Below are 19,647 nucleotides of genomic sequence, written 5' to 3'. Positions count from 1 at the left end.
CTTGTTCTATTATTTGTCATACAAGTAAAGTTCTGAAACTCCTTAAAGACATCTGAAGAGTGTAACCAGTGTAACATGACAAATTGAATAGCTACCACAAGATATAATAATAAAGATTCCCCAGCAGCAGAAGAACTCTGAGCTTTTCAGCAGTCATTTCTTTATCTCAGAGGTAATTGTTTCATTATTTCAGCTATTACTGCACTGAATTATGAACATTTCTTTTTCTCACACAGGCTTCACTAGGAAAAAAAGAAAAAAGTAAAGGATTGTTTTATAAAGCCCTTCAAAACTGTCCTTGGGCAAAGGTAGGCACAGAAAACATGTAAACCTATCATATTCTAATTTATGAAGTTCTGTATTTGAAAAAAAGAGTTTAGTAGCTGTTGTAGTGAGTTATATGCAAATAAAAGAAGAAATTGCTGAGGAAGTACTGTTAAGATTTTCTGCAAATAAGAGATGCATCTGAAATGGAAACATGGTTAGTACTCAGTGCTGTTTGTGTTTCAGGACACAAAAGTGTTACATTGCATTGAGGCACGGCAGTAATAAGTCCTGTGTGATCTAGAATTGATTGAGTCTTTCAGACTGTGTTTTATCATGAGAAAATATATAGGCAAATAAAAATGTATGTAGTTAATAATATAGAAAATTATTGAGGAACACCTGCAGCTCCTCAAGTAATGTCTGTATATGCTGCAAATGCTCCAGTGCCTCTTGACTTCTGTTTTATCCTTTTAAATAAAGTTATTTAGTAAAAGTTGGAAGTCTGTTGATTAAGCATCTACTTGGCTGTCACTGTAGAAGTACTAATTCTGTTTGTATTATTTTAAAGTAGTATATATTTCTTATGTTCTTGCTACAGAGTTGTTGCCTATCTACTTACTTCTTTATACCACGTTTCTCTCTGTAATAGAAAGACGGCACAGCAAACATTCTCGTTGCCTTTTCAGGTGCTCTATATGGATGCAGTAGAATATTTCCCTGATGATGTGCAAGAGACACTTGATCTAATGACCGAAAAAGAATTGAGAGTGAGGGTACCTATGGAAGAGCTGGATCTACTATTAGAGATTTAAAAGAAGACTGCAGAAATGGAGAAAGTTCAGAAGCTACTTCCAAAGCTAACAGTTAGATCCATTTGTTTTCATACAGGAATTCTGTTGGCACGTTGGTACTATGTACTTTCTTTTAATTTTTTAAAAATATAAATTCCCATCAAAATGGAGTTCTGCTAGCTGCAAGTATTCTGGAATCAAGGACTGCATTTTGCCCACAAAAATGCATCCACTACTTCTCTGAAGTAGTGCTGGCTCCCACAGAAGGATACCCTCTAAATAGCCTCCTGCTGAACGTTGCCCAGTTTCTTATTCTGTTGTTTGAAATTACATTCCCTAGGGTTCAGTAGAGGTTCAGTATATGCCAACTATGGTTTGGTGAGCAGCACGGGAAATAAACATCTGCCAAATGGATGCTCCACTGTCCTCCAGTTGGCAGACTTCAGTAATTTCTTTCAGCTTGGTATGCGTGTGTGTATATATAACTACTAAGTCAAACAACCATTACATCTGTACATATCCTGTGAGTAAAAGATAAATCTTTGCTTGATCAGGCACCTATTTTGGACTTGTATACTTTGACAGATGACCATTTTAATACAAATATTTATGAAAAATATACCAGAATATTTGAAAATTCAAAAGGAACTTGTTTTTTGTTTATTAATAGAACTGTAAGTGTATTAAAAATGAAAATGTGTCCATAATGCATCTCTAAGCAGCTCGCTTCTAAACAAGTTTTTGTAATTGATTACTCGCTTTTGACCCAAATCCAGGCAATCATCATAAGAGAAGGCAGAGTAGGCAAAACATGATTGTTTAAATAGTAGCTTCTATTCCAAGACTCTTTAGTCAAGCTCCTAGAGAAGTCATATGAAATATGGTAACAATTTAGGGATACAGTTATGTTATCAATTTATTTTATAAGACAGAATATGCTGAAATATGGAAAAGACTGTTTAGCATCCCTACTCTTGAGACTTAAGAACTCAGATATTGGATCTTCATCTGAAAAGAGGGTACCTGCAGCCACTGAATACCCAGAACTGCTTCAGATGTTTTTCAGGAAAAAACTTAATTGTCACTAACAGCACTAAAATAATTGGGATCATCCAGCTGGTGAGATGTGAAGACATGTGAAACTATGGACAAAGCCACACAACCTGTAGTTTGGGTTTGCCTGTAGCACCACAATACAAGATAGAATACATTTTAGTTCAGGCTGCACTTCATTTATTCCTTTATAAAATTATTTTAAATGCCACAGGGAATATGTATAATTCTAAATGGCCTTACAGCACTTCTGAAGAGCCTTATTATATTGCTGCAGTTCCAAGTGATGCTGGTTTTGCTGTGGAAGTAATTGATTAGGCTTTGTGAGAAATAAGTATTTTATATTTTAAATCTGTGCTTCTCACAAAAAATGACAGCTCCTGAAATGGAGGTAGAAGTTACTCTGTGTCTGAACAGTAACATGACAAATTATGCCCGTGTTTGTTTATGCTTTCCCATCAACTCAGAATGCCATTTCCTCTGAAGCCCTAAAAGGGCCGTGGAGTGGGGATCAGCTTGATTGTGCTCCTGCTTAACAGTCACAGAGCAGCTCAGGTTGGGACGGACCTTGAAAGATCATCTGGTCCAACATTTTGTGAGACAGGGAGCCTAGGTGAGATTACCTAGCACTGTCTCCAGTCACAGCTGAAAACTTCCAGTGATGGCAGCAATTAGTTCTGTTTGAATCACTTCTCTCTTCCTTGCATCCTGTCCCCTGAGTCCTTTCCTTTGCAGAGCTTTTCCCAATCCAGCGCTTGCGCTATTTCCTTCACTTAGGTGGTCAGAGGCTGCTCACTTCCTGGAGCTCATGGAGTCTTGCCCAAAAAGCTACTCCAGTAGCTTTTTCTGTCCTGTTCACTTTCTCCTGATCTTTATTACTTTTGTCTTGATCTTGAGACTCTATTTCAGAAATGCTGGCCAAAGAGGTGTAAGTCAAATTCTGCTGCAAAAGGTAAGAACCAAATTTCCAGATATGTTTGCTTTTCAGTTCCTGTGGTGGCAGACATGGTACCAGAACAGTCCTTGGATTTGCTTAATGCAATGCAGCTTTTCTTCAGGGAGCTGAACCAACCTCTTTGTGGCTGTTGCTTCTAGCCAGAATTAACAGCTGTGTCCCAAATAAAAAGTGCCTTGCTCTCCAGACATCGTAAAGCTTTTCAGCCCCTCAAGCAATGATGAGAGCAACTGCCGTGATTAGAAAGTGCTAAAAAATCCTTGGCTTTTTGTGACCTTTCCAAGGAGACAGATCTCCTAAGGTTTATAAGAATGGGTAATAAAACTTGTTTTTCTATCTGCAGATGAAAACCAATTCTATTTCAGGGTTTCTGTCATCCAGATTAAATAAGACTCCATTCATCTGTAGGGTTTGTTTTTAACAATGAGCCACATAATTTTTACATGGAAAAATGAAATCTCTTGGCCTTGGTTCTACCATTGTTGTTACAGCACTGGCAGTTATCAAAGGCACTGCTCTGTGTGTAACTCTGCTCTCTTAGTAGCCAGCATTTGCTCCCAGTTTCCAGAACAAAGACTGCACATTGCTTAACTGTGGTCTGTATATGGAACTTTTATATAAACCTTAAACTTCGCATGTAAAACATTTGGAAACTTATTCCTTAGAACTTCACAACTCCTTCACAGAAGTACACTATACAGAATACTTCATAAGTAGTATATGCATGGCTACAACTGAGCCAACAGAAATCTAACCCCTATGGAGATGAAGCTGCAGGCAACAGATTTGTGTAGATGGGAAGAATTCAAGATTATGCTGCAGAACACCAAGTGTGACTTGTAGTTTGAATTTTTCTGTGCAATCTGCTGTGTGACAGACCCAGCACCTAGGCTGGCCAATGCCTCTGCCTGACCAGTGTGCATGTGGGCAGCGTGGGGCTCTAGAACCTGTTCCTACTGTGCTTCGTTCCTTTCAGAGACATTATCTAGCTTGGATGTTTATGTAATGAACTGTAACCCTCTTGGGAAGAACAAATTTATAAACTAATCTCACAAGCACCTTATCCAAACATGTTTGGATCTTTAAGATTACTAATGAGTGTCCATCTTGCTCTCTTACAGGCACAAGTGATAGAGATGGGTACTTTTAAAGTGTGTCTCACTCAGAGTTGCAAATTTGTCATTTATTTTCAGGTATATATGACATTGAGGTTACTCAAAAGTGACTTTTGTCTTAGTTAGCCCCTAAAAACAAGAAGGTAATTAAGAGCAGCAGCAATGCTGCAGTAGATGTAAGAGACTGCCATGCCTAAGGAGGACTGAGAGGTGGGGCTCCTGCACTGCTCCCTGCCTGGCAAGGTGTGGGTCACTCAGACAAGCACTCATGGGTCACCAGCACTTTCTCTTGAAGGTAAGTCTGATAATGCAGCAGACAGTTCCATGTAAATAGCAAGGCTTTGCCACCAAAGTGGTTCAATTCAAATAAATGTTTTATTGGGAAATGAAGAGTTACACTGACTGAAAAACCACAACCCACCAGCTTTTAACTTGTTCATGAATGAAAATTAGCTATGTGGTTTTACACAAGACTCTCATCAACACAGAGAGTTCTAGGTAGTCCCCACAGAGAGAGAGGACTTAAAGATACAGTCCCTCAGGGGTTCCCTCCTGCTTCTTGTAGAGAACGTTCTCTTTAGACTTTTTGAAATCTTCATTTGTTACTTTCATTCGCCGTTCCCTCAAAGCCATCAGTCCGGCTTCTGTACAAATTGCCTGCAACACAGAAAGCAAGAACAGTTACGGTTGCTCTGCAACCCCTTTGAATCACACCTCTGAAGGCAGCTGCATCTTCATACTGCTCCAAAGACTGTAAAAGTGAGGAGTGTTAACAAAATCTATGTTCTGCAGTTTGATGCTGTTCAGTAGCACTGAAGCATGTAAAACAGGCTGGGTAAGGACAGAATAGTCAGAGGAACACTTCACTGACAGAAAGGCAGCTTTGTAACAACACTGTTTCCCTCCTGCGAGGACAGACGGACCCAGCTCTGTCCCCAGTGGACTGTGTGATCCTTCTGCAGGGAGATAAGAGACGTGACGTTGGTTTAAGCTCATGAGTGTGGTAACTCCAGCCAGGGCTTTAGAAAAGCCTGAAATTTTCTAATCTACAGTTAAATTTTTATCTGCTTGCAACATATTCCCTAAAATTGCTTTTTATCCTGCACTATCTTAAGTAATATTTAATATACCTTGCACAAAATTCCACATTCCCCTTTTTTGCACTTTGCTACTTTTAAAATTTCATATTCATATAACACAGGTATGTACTCTTACCAGCACAAGCTTCCTCATAATTATGTTTTTAATTTCCCACTTGTACAGCAGAGTACATGTCATGCATAAAAGGTACTTTAAAGCCATCCAACTGTCCCTCAGTAACATAAACACAAGGAACTAGAGAACAGTTCAATAGACAACAGTTTTGGATGCAGTAAAAATGAGATTGAATTTTTGCTTTGAAGTGAAGAATGGTGATGGGCACTAACCTTAATATCTGCACCGCTGAGATCATCTTTTGCCATAATCAGCTCATCCAAAGTCACATCATCTGCCAACGTCATTCTGCTTGTGTGAATCTGGAAAATTCGTTTCTTCGTCTTTTCATCAGGTAGAGGGAACTCTATTTTCCTATCAATACGTCCTGTGCAAAAAAAAAAAGTTCAGTCCTAGGTTTTTTGCATGCAGCTGTTGGAAACAGAGCAGGAAGAACATGTGAAGGTCTGACTGACAGCAACTGTTTCGCTGGGGTCTGTCCAGAGCAAGGCAAAGGACCTGGTGAATGGCCTGGAGCACAAGTCTTATGAGGAGCGGCTGAGCAAGCTAGGAGTGTTCAGCCTGGAGAAAAGGAGGCTCAGGGGAGACCTCATCACTCTACAGCTACCTGAAAGGAGGCTGTAGGCAGGTGGGAGTTGGTCTCTTCTACCAGGTAACAGGCAATAGGTCAAGAGAAAATGGACTCAAGTTGCACCAGGGGAGGTTTAGACTGAATACTGGGAAAAATTTCTTCACGGAGAGGGTTGTCAAGCATTGGAAGAGGTTCCTTGGGGAAGTGATGGAACCGCCATCCCTGGAAGTGCTCAGAAGAGATGTACGTGTGGCACTTGGGGGCATGGCTTAGTGGTGGAGTCGACCATGTTAGTTTAATGGTTGGACTGAATGATCTTAAAGGTTCTTTCCAACCTAAACAATTCTATGATTCTTCATGCCACAGTGAATCATGTCTTAGAGTAGAAAGTGAGATCAGACTATTTGCAATGAATGGGAAGCTACTGGAGCTGAAAGATACTGTGATGCTGAAACAGTCTGTCATTGCAGGCAAGAGACCCCCTCACCTTGGAAACATAAGAAACCTTCCTTGAGTCACATATAAATATAAAAAATCCCATTGTATCACAGCACAGAAAAGTGTTAATGAAATACTTATGTTCTTGTAATATATTTTGTTCTACACTGCAATTACATTTAGTTCTGAAATTTAATTTTCTGCCACACACACACACAGGAGATAAATCACTATGCCAACTTGAATAACTCTTCCTCCTTATAAAAAAACCCTAAAAAACAAACCAGAAACAAAACCAAAATCAAACACTCCTAACTGAAGAAGAAAGATTTTACAAAAGTAGTTTTGTTGCAAGTCCCTACCCACGGTTTCCTCTGTCAGTAGGGACTTTGGATGTTCTGGTACTCAATCTTTTGAAAAATATTTTCTGTCTCCAAATCACTCCTGTTTTTCTTTAAAACATCTTTTCTAAAAAGGGTGATAGCACCACATCAGACAACTCAGACTATGATACACAATGGTAAATCAGTCCACCGAGCTGCTAGAAGTGCCCTGGTTGCACAAGCAGTGGTTGTAATTTATTTAAATACCAGATACACAGGTGTAGGAAGTTCCCTTCCAACAACTTCCAGATCATCTTAGCTGTCTTTCAATACTGGCATAGTATTATCTCCTCTGTACTCTAACAGCACTGGGTTTGAGTTGAAGGGTGTAAACCTAAGATGGTGACAAAACCAGACTTTTTTTGAAAAACACAAACATACCTCAGCAACTTTATACTGTGAAGTATAAAGTTTATACCTAACTCCTCAGGTCTAGTCTGGTGACTGTTCAGAGTAGTTCTTTGACAATGTCATCTTAAGTTATCTTTACTCTTAACTCTGTTTCTTTAGGAGTATCTTTACAATTTAGGATACTTACTTACAACTTCAGTATTTACTTGAAGGTAAATCCTTTGATCTCTGTGTTGCTCTCTACCTTCTGATTTAACATTCACCACAGACATTATGTCTCAGTACATTTTTAGTGGCCATTTAGAAATACTACCTGTCCCTGTTCAAGCTCAACATGTAACATACACATCTCCCTCACCCCCCAAACGGCAGTGTACCAGGTCAATAAGAAAGCAGCCTGGTTTCCTTGCACCAGAATCCAGGCTGTCTCCCTTAAGGCTTAGGCTCTCATCCCTGAAGCACAGGTGGTGCTGCCCTACCTTCCCCAGCTGCTGCAGGTGTTAGTGAAATCCTGCTGCTGCTGCTGCACACGGCTTAACAACTAGTTAAAATGGCTGTGCCACCTTCACAGAAAGGAAGAATATTCAAATTGTTATGTATATGTCAGAGGGATTAACACATTTCTTCTCTTCTTAGGTTTTTCTCCTATTTGGAAGCTCGTAAATGGGTTCCAATTTTAACAGATGCACCAGCAGAGATGAGATGGTGAATAAGGACAAAGCAGTAACTTGCATTCTTTTTACCTGCCTGAGTTTGTCAAGTTTAGACAAGTCCTTTCACAAGAAAAGTGGCTTAAGCATACACAGCAGGATGTCCCTTACCTGGCCTAATTAAAGCTGGGTCCAGTGTTTCTATTCTGTTTGTAGCCATAATAACTTTAACATCTCCCCGAGAGTCAAACCCATCCAGCTGGTTCAGCAGTTCCAACATTGTGCGCTGGATCTCTCTCTCACCACCTGAATTTGAATCATACCTTTAAGAAAAAGAGCACAGTCAGAAAAAGCACCATGTAAACTGCCACAAAGTGGCAAAGTGCGGGGGGAAGGGGTATTTTTTAAACATCCACAGGGTATTTTTTTTTTCACATTTAATGTTTATGCTTGCAAAACAAAACACAGGTTTTCAGAATCATTGTGGCATCTAAGTACGTAAAGAGACTATTCTTGTTGCTGGGGAATTAACAGTCATCATACAAAGGAAATATATTCTTTTTCCACAGTTTGTTATGTATTTGGAAATATCTTCTTTGCCCCCAACAAAATTAACATAAAAAGAGGCAAAAACCTAATTCTTAAAAGCATATGCATCCATACATTGGGGAGCAGCTGCCTATACTGGCACTTCGGGCTAGTGGCCGTGTATGTGTATGAGCACCTTCTAATTTAGTTAGAAAACACCGACTACTTTAAAGACTATTTGTATTGGACAGTTCCAACAAGCCTACAGAATTTTCAAAGTAATACAGCTTGGATATGGGCTCAACAACAGTTTAGTGTGGCATAAGCAATGCTTCTCCAGGACAGTAACTTACTGTGTAATGTTCTCAGAGCATAAGTTTTTAGCCAGAGAGGCAAATGACAAATGGATATACTGTGTACTAAGTATTCTGCTTTATTGTTGGATCGCTAAAGCCAATTACTGTACACTTGGATTTGCAGTTAGGGGATCCCATATGCACATATACACAGCATGTCTTTCTGGTTTTGACACTCTCTCATAGAGATGCCCTCAGTAGCAAGAGAACAGAGGTTAAGTCTCCGGTCATGTCTATTTAATATGAAAATATTGCAATATATTTTGGTTCCAAAGAAGTTATTTGAAGTGTTAGTTATTAAAAATGCTTACATCAACAATAGTACATGAAAACAGTCGCAGAACTAAGAAACTGAGTCTCAGTATAGTTGCAAAGGAGTGTTTCTAGTAAACCCCTCGTTGTCCCTGGCAATACCCGTGCGTGAGGTGGGAGCTCAGCCACTGTACCTCTTTGTTCCAATGGCATCGATTTCATCGATGAAGACGATGGATGGAGCGTGTTCCTCTGCCACGCGGAACAGCTCCCGCACGAGCTTCGGGCCGTCACCCAAGTACTTCTGTATGAGCTCTGAGCCAACCACTCTCAGGAACGTTGCTGAAGTTTGGTTTGCCACTGCTTTGGCGAGTAAAGTTTTACCTATTTTTAGATGAAAGAAATATTGTTATTAGTTTGCAGAGGGGGGAGAGAAAGGAAAGAAGGGGAAGGGAGGAAGGCAGAGAGGGAGGGGTGCCTTAACAAAACAGTCATGTGACATTTGTGACAGACTTGGCAATGCTTTAAATACTGACCAAGCATAATTTATTTTACTTGTGTTAGCACAGATGTTACTGCACTGTAAAATACCTGTGCCAGGTGGTCCATACAGAATGACTCCTTTGGGTGGCTTTATACCCATCTCTTCATAATATTCAGGGTGGGTAAGAGGAAGCTCCACAGACTCCTGCAGCACAAAAAAAACAAATGTGTTTTTATAAAGATCTGTGGGGATCTCCAGAACAGCATTCCTAAAAGTAATAAAGGCAAAAAGAACTTAACTGATTTCAAGACAGACCTTGAAAAGCATAGCTCTCTGTTGCCTCCAATCCTAAGGCAGGCAACTACTCTATTTGCACAACTTTTCCTATTATTTCTGTTTGACATGTGGAAGAGGAGCAGTTGAGCGTTTCCCCTATTCCAACCTCAATGCACCATGCTGAATTTAGAGCCCCATGAGGGATCCACTCATGGAGGACCTTGGGGCAGGGGGACACTTTATGGAAGGATGCCTTCTATAAAGTCTTACCAGATACTACAGATCAGTGTTTTAAGAGCACTTGTGGTTTTGGACACCTACCCAAAGCAAAAGGGTTGAGTTTCACCAGGGTTCAGGCACAGCTCTGCTGGTAGAAAACACCCCCTCACCCCCAACCAAACAACAAATGAATGCAAACACAAAACAAGGCAAGCACTAAATCCTCAGATCGCAGGCCATCAGACGCTCAAAACAACGTCTGCACTTTTTACAATTTAACTCTCTAATTGCAACAATCATTAACTTTATATGTTGCAAAATAATAAGTTGTTGGAGAGATTTTACAAGCTCTGGGCTCTACAGGTTCCAGAGCAACTGTGAAATGTTCCTGTGCATGCAGCTGCTGAAGATCCACTTAAAAGACTGAGGTCCACGAGCCTGTCCAGCAAAATCAAATGAAGAAATGCACTCTAGCAAGATACAAACCACCACTACATGAACAGCAGCTGGTCCCGCTGTTTCCCTTTTGAGCTCCTAACACAACAGCTACGTTGTTGGCTTACTTAACTCTGTGAGTACAACTGAATACCTTGATTTCTTGAATCTGGTTGTCAAGGCCACCAATGTCAGCGTACGTTTCTTGAGGAGCTTTCTCTACTTTCATCACAGTCACTAAAGGGTCTGTGTCATCCATCAGGACTCCTATCACAGCATGAACCTAATTCAAGAATTAAGAGCTGTCAAAGAAGGCAGGCAGTGTTATGAATACAAGCTCAAACCTAATCTCAATGCCCCTCTATTTAGGTGTGTGAAATGCACACTCAGCATACATACATACATACAATACAGCATTCTCTTTCCTGTGGTTCTCAGAAAAAAAAGGCAAGTTAAAAACAGTACAAGAACTTGTAAGAAACTTAATTTTATAAAAACAACTCACCTTGTGATTTAGTAAAACAGAACAGCCTGGCTCCAGCAGATCCTTGTCCACAAAGGACAGAATACTGACATAGTGTTCCGATCCTACCGACGTGGACACGATGGCGTGGTTGTCATCAATGATCTCCTCCAAGGTACCCACGGACATCGGTGTTCCCCTCAGATCATCCACCTTGGATCTTTCTTCCTGTTGTTAAGGGAATCCAAGAAAAGACAACACAGGCAAAAAACCTTCTTGTACAACACTGGCTCAACAATTCAGACAAAATATAACAAAACCAGTCTTTCCTATTGTTGTCTTGCTGCCACAAAAGGCATAAAAGCAGAAGCCAGTAACAAAACCCACTATTATTTTAGTCCTACCCTATGGACTCTACTATATGGACAGGAATAAGTAGAATATTCTTTCTCTGTTGATGGATATCTGGGGGCTACACTTTGGCAGAGCACTAAGAAACAAAAAGTCACTGTGGCCTCATCTGTAGTAATCCATGCTTGGTTTAAAACCATTTAGCCAGTTAATGAAGAATTGTGATAAACCTAATATGTTTGTATCAACTTTCACATTCGTGGCACTTTATTTCCATTGCTTTGGTATGAAGTTCACATTAATGAGAGCACTTACTGTAACATTAGAAGCAACAGTTCACTCAAACCTCACCTCTTGTTTTTCTTCCAAAGGTTTCATCTGTTCTTGATTTCTGATAAATTCTTCCTCCATTAACAGATAATCTTTAATTCTCTCCAATTTCAACAATTTGAGTCTGCACTGTGTGTGAGGAGTCACTGTAACCAAAACAGAATCCCAGTATTTTAGACCAAGTTTGACATGGTACCAATTATTCACTAATTCATTTCCAGAAATCCTGGGGGTTTTTTTCTGGTAGTAACTCCTACATAAGCAGCAGTCACTATTTTACTTGTCCCACTGCAATTCCAGACAAAAAACATATTTAAAGATAATGTTTTCTCTGAATTTCTTCTCACTTCAATTCCTTTCTCTCTCACTGGGAAATTCACAGGCTGCATCTTGCATTTTGTGGGTTTTTTCCATGTTAATTAGAAACAAAATTCCATTTGGCTTTGTGTTTATGACCTGCCCAGAGCCCGATCTAAAGGAGAGGACAGCTCCACACTTCCTGAAGAGCAAACAGCCCAGCACTGCTGGACAGGCAGAATGCTCACCCAGGGGCAGTTTGCTGGCAGCATCTGGTCCCTTTGTTTTCTTCTTCTTTTTCCCCACTCTGGTTGGAACCGGAGGTTCATATTTCTTCTTCTTATCCTTGTTCATAAAAAGAATTCCATGAAAAAGAAAAAGAAATCAGGACAATAACAATGAGAAAATACACACAGGTGTTAAGTGCACAAACCAAGAAAGAGTGCAAGGTGAAGGGCTTCATAAAAAAACTGTCTCCTCAGGATCTACAGCAAGAAGCCCAAAAGAAATATGACTTTTATTTTTTACGAAAAAATTTCTTCTCCTGCTTATTTTACACCCCCCTTTCTAATTTAGACTTCTGCCAGTTTTCAGTGAATACAGAACATGGAAGGCTCAAGCCTGATGTAAATCACAAACAAAACTAATACATGAGGGGTTGAGGAAAATATTGAATCTGAACCTTTCTGCTGCACTTCAATCAAAGGATAACACACTTTCAGTGTCCCAGCTTGGACACTGCCTGCCATGTACATTGTACTTCCACTCCCAAATGAGACCAGCAAGGCCTCTAAAGGCCCAAAATGTGAAGGATACACCTCATGCGGGTGACTGTACGATGTCACTTTCAAGCCAAAATCAGTTCCTTAAGTGATAGCTTGAAGGCAATTAATTTTTTTGAACCCTGACACATTTATAGCTTTATTCTTTTCAAAAATAAATTACTGTCAATTAGCTTCAGTTTCACTTAAGCGCCCTTTCCTATTTTTGAACAGCACTTGTTTTCTCCAATGTGCACTCAGAAGAGATAAAGACATTCATCAGAGCCAGCAAGAACATAGTTTTATGCAGTTCCAAATACAAGAATAATAAAAAAAAATCGTATAAAAAGGGCTACTGCAGCCAAGCTATGTAGCAGAGCTTGTACTTCATCCTGTAAGTATTTGTTACCTTGTCATCCTTCTTGCTACCACCAGGACCGTGTCCACCGCTCTGACTTTGCCCCTAGATAAAAGGGAAAAAAAAAACCAAAATAAAAAACCCCAAATGCGTGTACAGTTCTATGAATCGTGAGCCCGGGGGCAGTTCCATGTACAGAAACGCCGTAACTGCATTTCCCCCGTCTAAACGAAGCACTAATATACTCCAACCGGCTGCCCAAAGCCAGTAAACAAAGAGAATTGCCCTGCCCGGCCCGGTCCCTCCGGCCGCGCTCCCCCCTGCCCGGCCTGCAGGCGCCGGCGGTGACTCCGCAAAACGCGGGGCGCTGGCGGCGGATGCCCGAGGGGGGCGGCCGGCACAGCCCCGCCGTGCCCACAGCCCCGCCGTGCCCACAGCCCCGCCGTGCCCACAGCCCCGCCGTGCCCACAGCCCCACTGTGCCCCGCGGGCCGCGCTCCCGCCGGGCCGGGCCGGGCCGAGCCCCGCTCACCATCGCTCGCCGCCGACAAGCGGAAACACCCCGGCGGCACCGGGACGGCCCGGGCGGCGTCACTACGGGCCGCGGCGAGGGACAAGCGCGGGCGGGGCCGAGCGGGTGTCGATCCGGCCGCGGCCGGGAGAGGGCGCGGTGTCCCCGCGGGTGCGGCGGGCCTTCGATGTGGGCCGTGGAACGTCGTGATCCACCCGAGCCCCCGGCTGTGGATGGTGTGTCCCGGGTAGCCTTACCGGGGACAGCACCGGTACTCAACTGATTCCTGCCTCACGAGGGGAAGCGGAGGGGCAGGCACTGATCTCTTCTCTGTGGTGACGAGTGACAGGACCCGAGGGAATGGCCTGAAGTTGTGTCAGGGGAGGTTTAGGCTGGATATGAAGAAAAGGTTCTTCACCGAGAGGGTGGTTGGGTGCTGGAACAGGCTCCCCAGGGAAGTGGTCTCAGCACCAAGGCTGACAGAGTTCAAAAAGCGTTTGGACAATGCTCTGGGGCACATGGTGTGACTCTTGGGGCTGTCCTGTGCAGGGCCAGGAGTTGGACTCGATATTGATGGGTCCCTTCCAACTCAGGATTGTGGGTTACTCCTGCCTGACTCCCCCTGGAATCATTCACTGGAGAGCACAGGGGTTTCTGTCCTTTGGACACTCTGCGGTCACATTTCAGCTACTGCTCTCCTTGCAGCCGGTTTTGAATACAATTTCAGATTAATAACACTTTTCACATTTCTTAACAGAGGAAACACATTGTGATGGCTGAGCTGAGAAGACATTTTAAACAGTCCACTAAGGCAGATTTTGCTTCAAAAGTGTGAAACTGCCTTCTCCAGCCTTGAAATTTAGAAGAAAACAGAGTTCTTTCCCCAGGAGATATTTCTTATAAATCTTACAGCTTAGTTCACAACAAAACGGGAAGCACATGGTAGCAGCTGCCACAATGTTAATATCCACAAAAAAAGATACTAAAACCTCTGAATATCCTGGGAAAATATGCCTATTTAATCCTGGTAGTTCAAGTCACCTCCCTTCAGCACTTCTACTTAACCACTGAGAGGGGTCTTCCTGGAAAGCCCAAAACACTCAGGATGCATTGTGCCACGAGTAGAAGTGTTAAAGAGTGCAGCTCTGGCCTGCTTTGTGTGCCTGCCTGGGAAGAAGTCCTGCTCCTGTCAGGTGTCTTGGGAGGTTTTTTAAAATATGCTGTCATGAAGAATTAGTCACAATTTCACCTTGCACATATTGCAAACTCTCCTTTCAGTGTGTGGCTTGGTGCCATAGAGGAAGATGTGTGGACACTGTAGAGGACAGCAGTGTAGCCTGGAGTATGTAAAGGAGCCAAACTAGAGCTAATGTTTTGCAACATGCATGGAAGGATCTCTACTGAGACCATGATATACTGAGTATTGCTGACAGCAAATGATTTCGAAGTGCTGCTGGTGCTGCTGGTTCTCCACCTGTAGCTGAGCTGCCTTGTGTTTTGACTGTTCCAACAATATAAACAGGCATTCATTCTGTGTATGAAATGCCAGTAGCTCTTCTTCCAAAAGTTTGTTTTTCCATAGCATTTTTCCATCTGTGTTTTCAAAATAAATGAAGGCATCCAACCTTGTTTTAAAGTTACTTGCAGAGAGACTAACCAGAAAAGCTTCTCTGCAATGAAAGAATGGAAATACAGATCAAAGAAAGAGTGTGGTGGGGTGGTGGTTTGTATGTCTAGGAAAGAAATCTAAGCTTCTTGAGTTTTAACTGCCAAGAAAGAAGAGACACTGTGACCTTTCTGTTAGGACTTCTTGCTCTCAACTGATCTCTGTTCATAGAGTTCACAGAGCTGAAGCAGAGGAAGAAGAGTGGCAAATGTTCTTCATGCCTTATATTTAAAGTAACAGGGTTTTTTTCCCTAGACCTGATGCTTCCTTCCATCTCTTGCATCAGCTAGTCAATATAAAAACATATTATTTTTGTGTGTGTTGTAAGAATTGTTTTTCTTATGGGTAGCACTGTAAGAACACTCAAAAAGTTTCCAGGAAATCCCTCCCTCCAGAAAAACATAACTTATGCATACAATGAGTTCTACCGGTCTGTGATATTCCTGGGGAAATGCAGTAGAAATTTCCAGTGTCTGCTTTTGACATTCCCATCTGAGTAGGGAACTTTATTAGTTATTAATGTAACTGGCAGGGTTGTGTAGAAAGGTATGAGGTTTTGATCATTTACTTTGGTTTGGTTCCATTTGTTCACAAGGGTTACTGTTGTGCACTGTGGATTTAATCTGACTTTTCTATTGGTTTTATTCTTTTATGAATTAGCTGTTTTTTTGTTGCAGTATCAGCTGTTCTGTAACTTTTAAGGACATTGGAATGAAATTAAATAAAAATAGGTGTTCTCTTCTTTAATAACATTCACTTTTTGGAATTTACTGTCTTACAGAATTGCATCTGTATTTCTTACAGGGTACAGGTCCTAGAACATCCTTTCTCTCAAATATATACAATTTTTCTTCCCTTCAACCTCCCTTTAGATTCAGACATACCCATATTTATTTTCAATTATACCTGTAATTGATAGTTCTCTTCATGATTGAGATTTCTTGTCACTTTTTTCTTATGAAAGCCTGATTTTAGAGGCTTTTGTTTAAGTGGGATGATTATGGCGCAAGCTGACCTCGGTGGTGTAAGGTGAATGTAAAAGCTGAACTTTGCACTTATGAGCTCACAAGACAAATCTGTGACAGCATGTCTGGTTTTGTAGCCTTTATAAATATTAGGAAATTATATGTGGCAGCAATAGTAAAAGGGTGTTGTCAAGATTGTCCCCCAGCTCATTTGCTTAAATGCATGCTATGAAACAGCTGTGGCAGAACTACAGGAGGCAAATGCTGTGGGTTTTGAACCAATTTCTGATTTGAGGTGATCTGGTAAATGGCTTTCAGTTCTTGGGGTTAGTAGTGCTGGTGAGCTGCAAGAGCTATAGAAATGCAGTTCTGTAACCTGGCTTGCCTTCACTTTGCACATGCACATTTTTGGCTTGGTCGCAGAGTACAGATAATGTCAAATTAGGAACTTTAAACAATAAATATGTTTAATGATCCAAGTGCCTCTGATTTCTTGTGTTACGCTTACTAGAAAAAAAAACCCAAAAGAGTGAGCAGGGGTAACAGGAAGGAACACACAGTCCTTGTTTGTTAAGGATGAACATAGCCTTGGGGGCATCAAAAAGCTTTTCTTTATAGAGTTGTTCAGGGAGGGTGGGGTTTTTTTGCTTTGTTTTTTCTTAGTGCTTTCTACTCCCTCTTCTTCATTCTGCAGTAAGATTACTGCTGATCTTTTTGGCATATTGTAAAACCCCCAGCTCTGTTCCCAGGCCTTTGAGGAGGAGGAGGGCAGCTAAGGGCTGGGGGAATATTGGGCCTGGGATTAGTACATAGCAAAGAGGTTTATTTTCCCTTTGCACATACAGGAAATTACTAGGATTGCTTGTGTTTTTGCTGTTAATTTGTCTTTCTTAATATATGTCTAGCTGCCTAGAGCTTTTTATGTTTGCATAAAATTAAATAAACCTACAGATTGGAAAAAGATTAATCTTGCTCTTGCTGCTACATATAGTGGGTCACATTTTCAAAAGTTGCAATTTGGACTCTCTTCTCATAAATGAGCTAAGAACTTACATCCCCTTCAATAAACAAATAAAAATGCAGGTTATTAAGGACCATTTGGATTTTTTTTTAAGTGTGCATATGTCAAGGTGCCCAATTAACCATTAAGCTTCTCTTCTGCTTACAAGTTGTTCAAACATTTTAACAATGGAAGGTATTCCTACCACCTACTAACGGGCATGTAACTATGTGAAGGGTAGTTATTAGCAGGATACTTTACCCTTGTAGGATCCTCAAAGAATCAGCCAAGTGAAGTTTCTCTGCCAACTCAGAACAAGGCTCACCATCTTCTGGAAGAGTCTTTTACTTTACATTGCCCATCCATGGAACTAGGGACATGACTTTTTTAAACTAAGTTGCTCTAATAAGTGCCTGCTGTCAGGCAACATGATTGCTTCCTCCTTCTCCCATCACCAAGACTCAAATATGATGATTTTAAAAATAGGAATGTCACCTGCACCTCCATTGTTTTTCCTGAAGTCTGTATTGTATGTTTGAATCAGTTCATTTTCCAGCTCCCACTGATATGTCCTGGTGTTGTAGTCTGAATACCACTGAAAAGCAGAATTCTTGGAGCAGGAATTATTTGGAACTGGACAAGCAGAATTCAAAACATCTGAAGTGCATGGATACTTTCAAAAATTTTGGTAGTAAAATTCTTGGGAATCTCTGAGTGCTGTGGCACCTTGAAGACTGTTTCACACACATTTTCAAAATACTACAGGACAAGTAATTTTATTAAAAGTTATGTTTTATGATATACTATGTCTTTATATGATGTCATTTGGAAATCTCAAAGCAACATACAACTCCCCTAAGTTAAACCTCATAGTCTTGTAGGCAGGCAGTTCTTCATCTGGCTGATTAATGGTTGCTGATGCTGAAAAGATGCCATCACCCAGTCTTCTTAGAGTCAACTCATTGATATACTAGTAGTCTAGAATGTTTTTAACAAGCTGAATACATAATCATTAATTACATCAACATTCACACAAATTAGTTTGTTCCAGAGCCACTTGGCAGGACTCAGTCAAATGATGAAGAGATATCAAAATAATTTTTATGGAAAGAGAAAAGCATGAAATAGGCTTTTTGTTTCATTTTACAGAAAGTAGTATTTCTAAAGACACATAAAAATGCTTTCTAAATATCATACTGACTACTACTTAGGCTGTTAGTCTGAAATTCTTAGACAGTAATAAATGTTTGCCAAATCTATGTGTTCCATTGTTTTTTATTAACTACTAATGATTTGTATGTTTTCTGTCATGAAAGGGCAGAGTTGTTCTAATTATTCATCTAATGCTGCAAGGGCTTATGCTTTGCAAAGCCCAAGAAAGGCATTATGCCTGCTCCACGGGGCTTCTCCTCACAGCACGGTGCAAAGGGAGGCCAGAGGGCAAAGCACATCAGCACAAATACACCAGCAAAGCATTCATTAAAGACAGTAGTTTGGAGGAGAGTCTTAAAGTCAGAAAGCATTTAGAGACAGTCCTAAAGCCCACTGAAGCAGATGGAAAGAAAGGCTGAACCTAACAATGAAAAGCATAAGTGGCCTGAATACACCCGAGTATTAAAGGGAGTAGAAAGTGGAAAGAGGGGAGAGAGCTATCATCTGTGTAGGAGAATGGGAAATAATTGTCTGAGACATCAGAAAAACAAATGGAAATATCTTAATGTCCCTGGTAACCTAGGAGTCACTAGCTTCACCACCTTGCCACTGGAATTGAGATGAAGATAGATTGGGTTTAATTGCTCCTCCCTGAAGTACTGGTTCTGCATTAATCTGTTGGCTATAATATAATGGCTCCTCTCTGTCATTTCCTAAAGCATTGTAATCTAATACTGCACAAGCATCTCACCATGTTCACATCCTCTGTTGAGTAATTGTGCCTTTGGTTTCATGATGCATAGTCTGTTCAATCAGCCTGTAATTGCAGTGCTATCTGGAGGTATGGTTGATATATTTATGTAATTGTGTTTATTGTTAATAATGCAAATTGAATCTGATGAGTTAGTCAAATCGGTCATCCTCACTTGCAAGCAGCAGTTTCTACAGACGATTTCTTTGGCTGCTGAGCACTGTTTTTTTTAGTTCTCCTTTGCTCATTTGTAGAAAATATACTCTAATTGAAAGATAACTGTGAAAATAAGAACTAAAGTCCAATCGTGGAAGTGTCAGCACTTATTGTAAAGGCTGTGCAGAAATCTTGTCTACGCAAAACAGCTGAAAAAGGTCCTGAATTCAGTGCAATGAATGTGGCACTGGCGTGAAGAGTGAGAAATGAGAAATGCATGAATTCCTGTTTGCTTTGGGTATTTCTTCATATGGGCCTTTCTAATAATTGCCAGGGTGATGAATTCAGGAGTATTTGGAAATGCCAGTCTTGTCTGGAAAATCATAGGAACCATTCAGGTGCTGTGATTCTGAAGCTGTATTTATGTTCTACAAAGACGTCTGTTGAAAAAAACTTTGTCCCTCCCTGATGTAGTTTGCTTTCCTTCCAGTCCCACATAAAATCAGCCTTGGCAAAGGTTTTCAGATATAGGTTTACGGTTGGTGAAA

General features: G+C 40.9%; 2 protein-coding genes and 1 long non-coding RNA gene across 4 annotated transcripts in view; 2 read left to right on the top strand and 1 right to left on the bottom strand.

Annotated features, from left to right (window-relative positions):
• Window positions 1–1,702, top strand: part of NRDE2 (NRDE-2, necessary for RNA interference, domain containing) — a 31,132-nt gene extending 29,430 nt beyond the window's left edge. For both annotated transcript variants that reach the window (XM_027739968.2, XM_039382660.1), the window contains exons 13-14: window positions 237–308; window positions 954–1,702. In XM_027739968.2, the coding sequence (XP_027595769.2) occupies window positions 237–308; window positions 954–1,079 (198 nt within the window). In that variant the 3' untranslated portion in view covers window positions 1,080–1,702. The remainder of the gene's footprint in view (window positions 1–236; window positions 309–953) is intronic.
• A 2,835-nt stretch (window positions 1,703–4,537) lies between these two features.
• Window positions 4,538–13,530, bottom strand: PSMC1 (proteasome 26S subunit, ATPase 1). The gene is made up of 11 exons (XM_027739982.2): window positions 13,431–13,530; window positions 12,951–13,004; window positions 12,029–12,125; window positions 11,505–11,629; window positions 10,845–11,030; window positions 10,494–10,622; window positions 9,517–9,613; window positions 9,120–9,309; window positions 7,961–8,112; window positions 5,609–5,763; window positions 4,538–4,838 (listed from the first exon to the last, which is right to left on the bottom strand). Exons 1-11 carry the CDS (start codon window positions 13,431–13,433, stop codon window positions 4,704–4,706), a joined length of 1,323 nt encoding a protein of 440 aa, XP_027595783.1. The 5' UTR covers window positions 13,434–13,530; the 3' UTR covers window positions 4,538–4,703.
• Window positions 13,468–16,516, top strand: LOC120323515. Its single transcript, XR_005564034.1, has 2 exons — window positions 13,468–13,645; window positions 14,167–16,516. It is a non-coding gene; the product is annotated as an uncharacterized LOC120323515 (long non-coding RNA).
• Window positions 16,517–19,647: the final 3,131 nt, after the last annotated feature.

Source organism: Pipra filicauda, unplaced genomic scaffold, assembly GCF_003945595.2.
Source record: "Pipra filicauda isolate LSUMZ 115617 unplaced genomic scaffold, ASM394559v2 scaffold27_size4233163_pilon, whole genome shotgun sequence".
Classification (NCBI taxonomy): Eukaryota; Metazoa; Chordata; class Aves; order Passeriformes; family Pipridae; genus Pipra; species Pipra filicauda.
This window is presented reverse-complemented; position numbering and strand designations above follow the sequence as displayed.

Coding starts and splice junctions, on each gene's coding strand:
- PSMC1 (XM_027739982.2), bottom strand. Junction 11,031..11,504: donor CTTTGGAAGAAAAACAAGAG/GTGAGGTTTGAG, acceptor CCTTAACAACAG/GAAGAAAGATCCAAGGTGGA. Junction 10,623..10,844: donor CTGTTTTACTAAATCACAAG/GTGAGTTGTTTT, acceptor TTCTTGAATTAG/GTTCATGCTGTGATAGGAGT.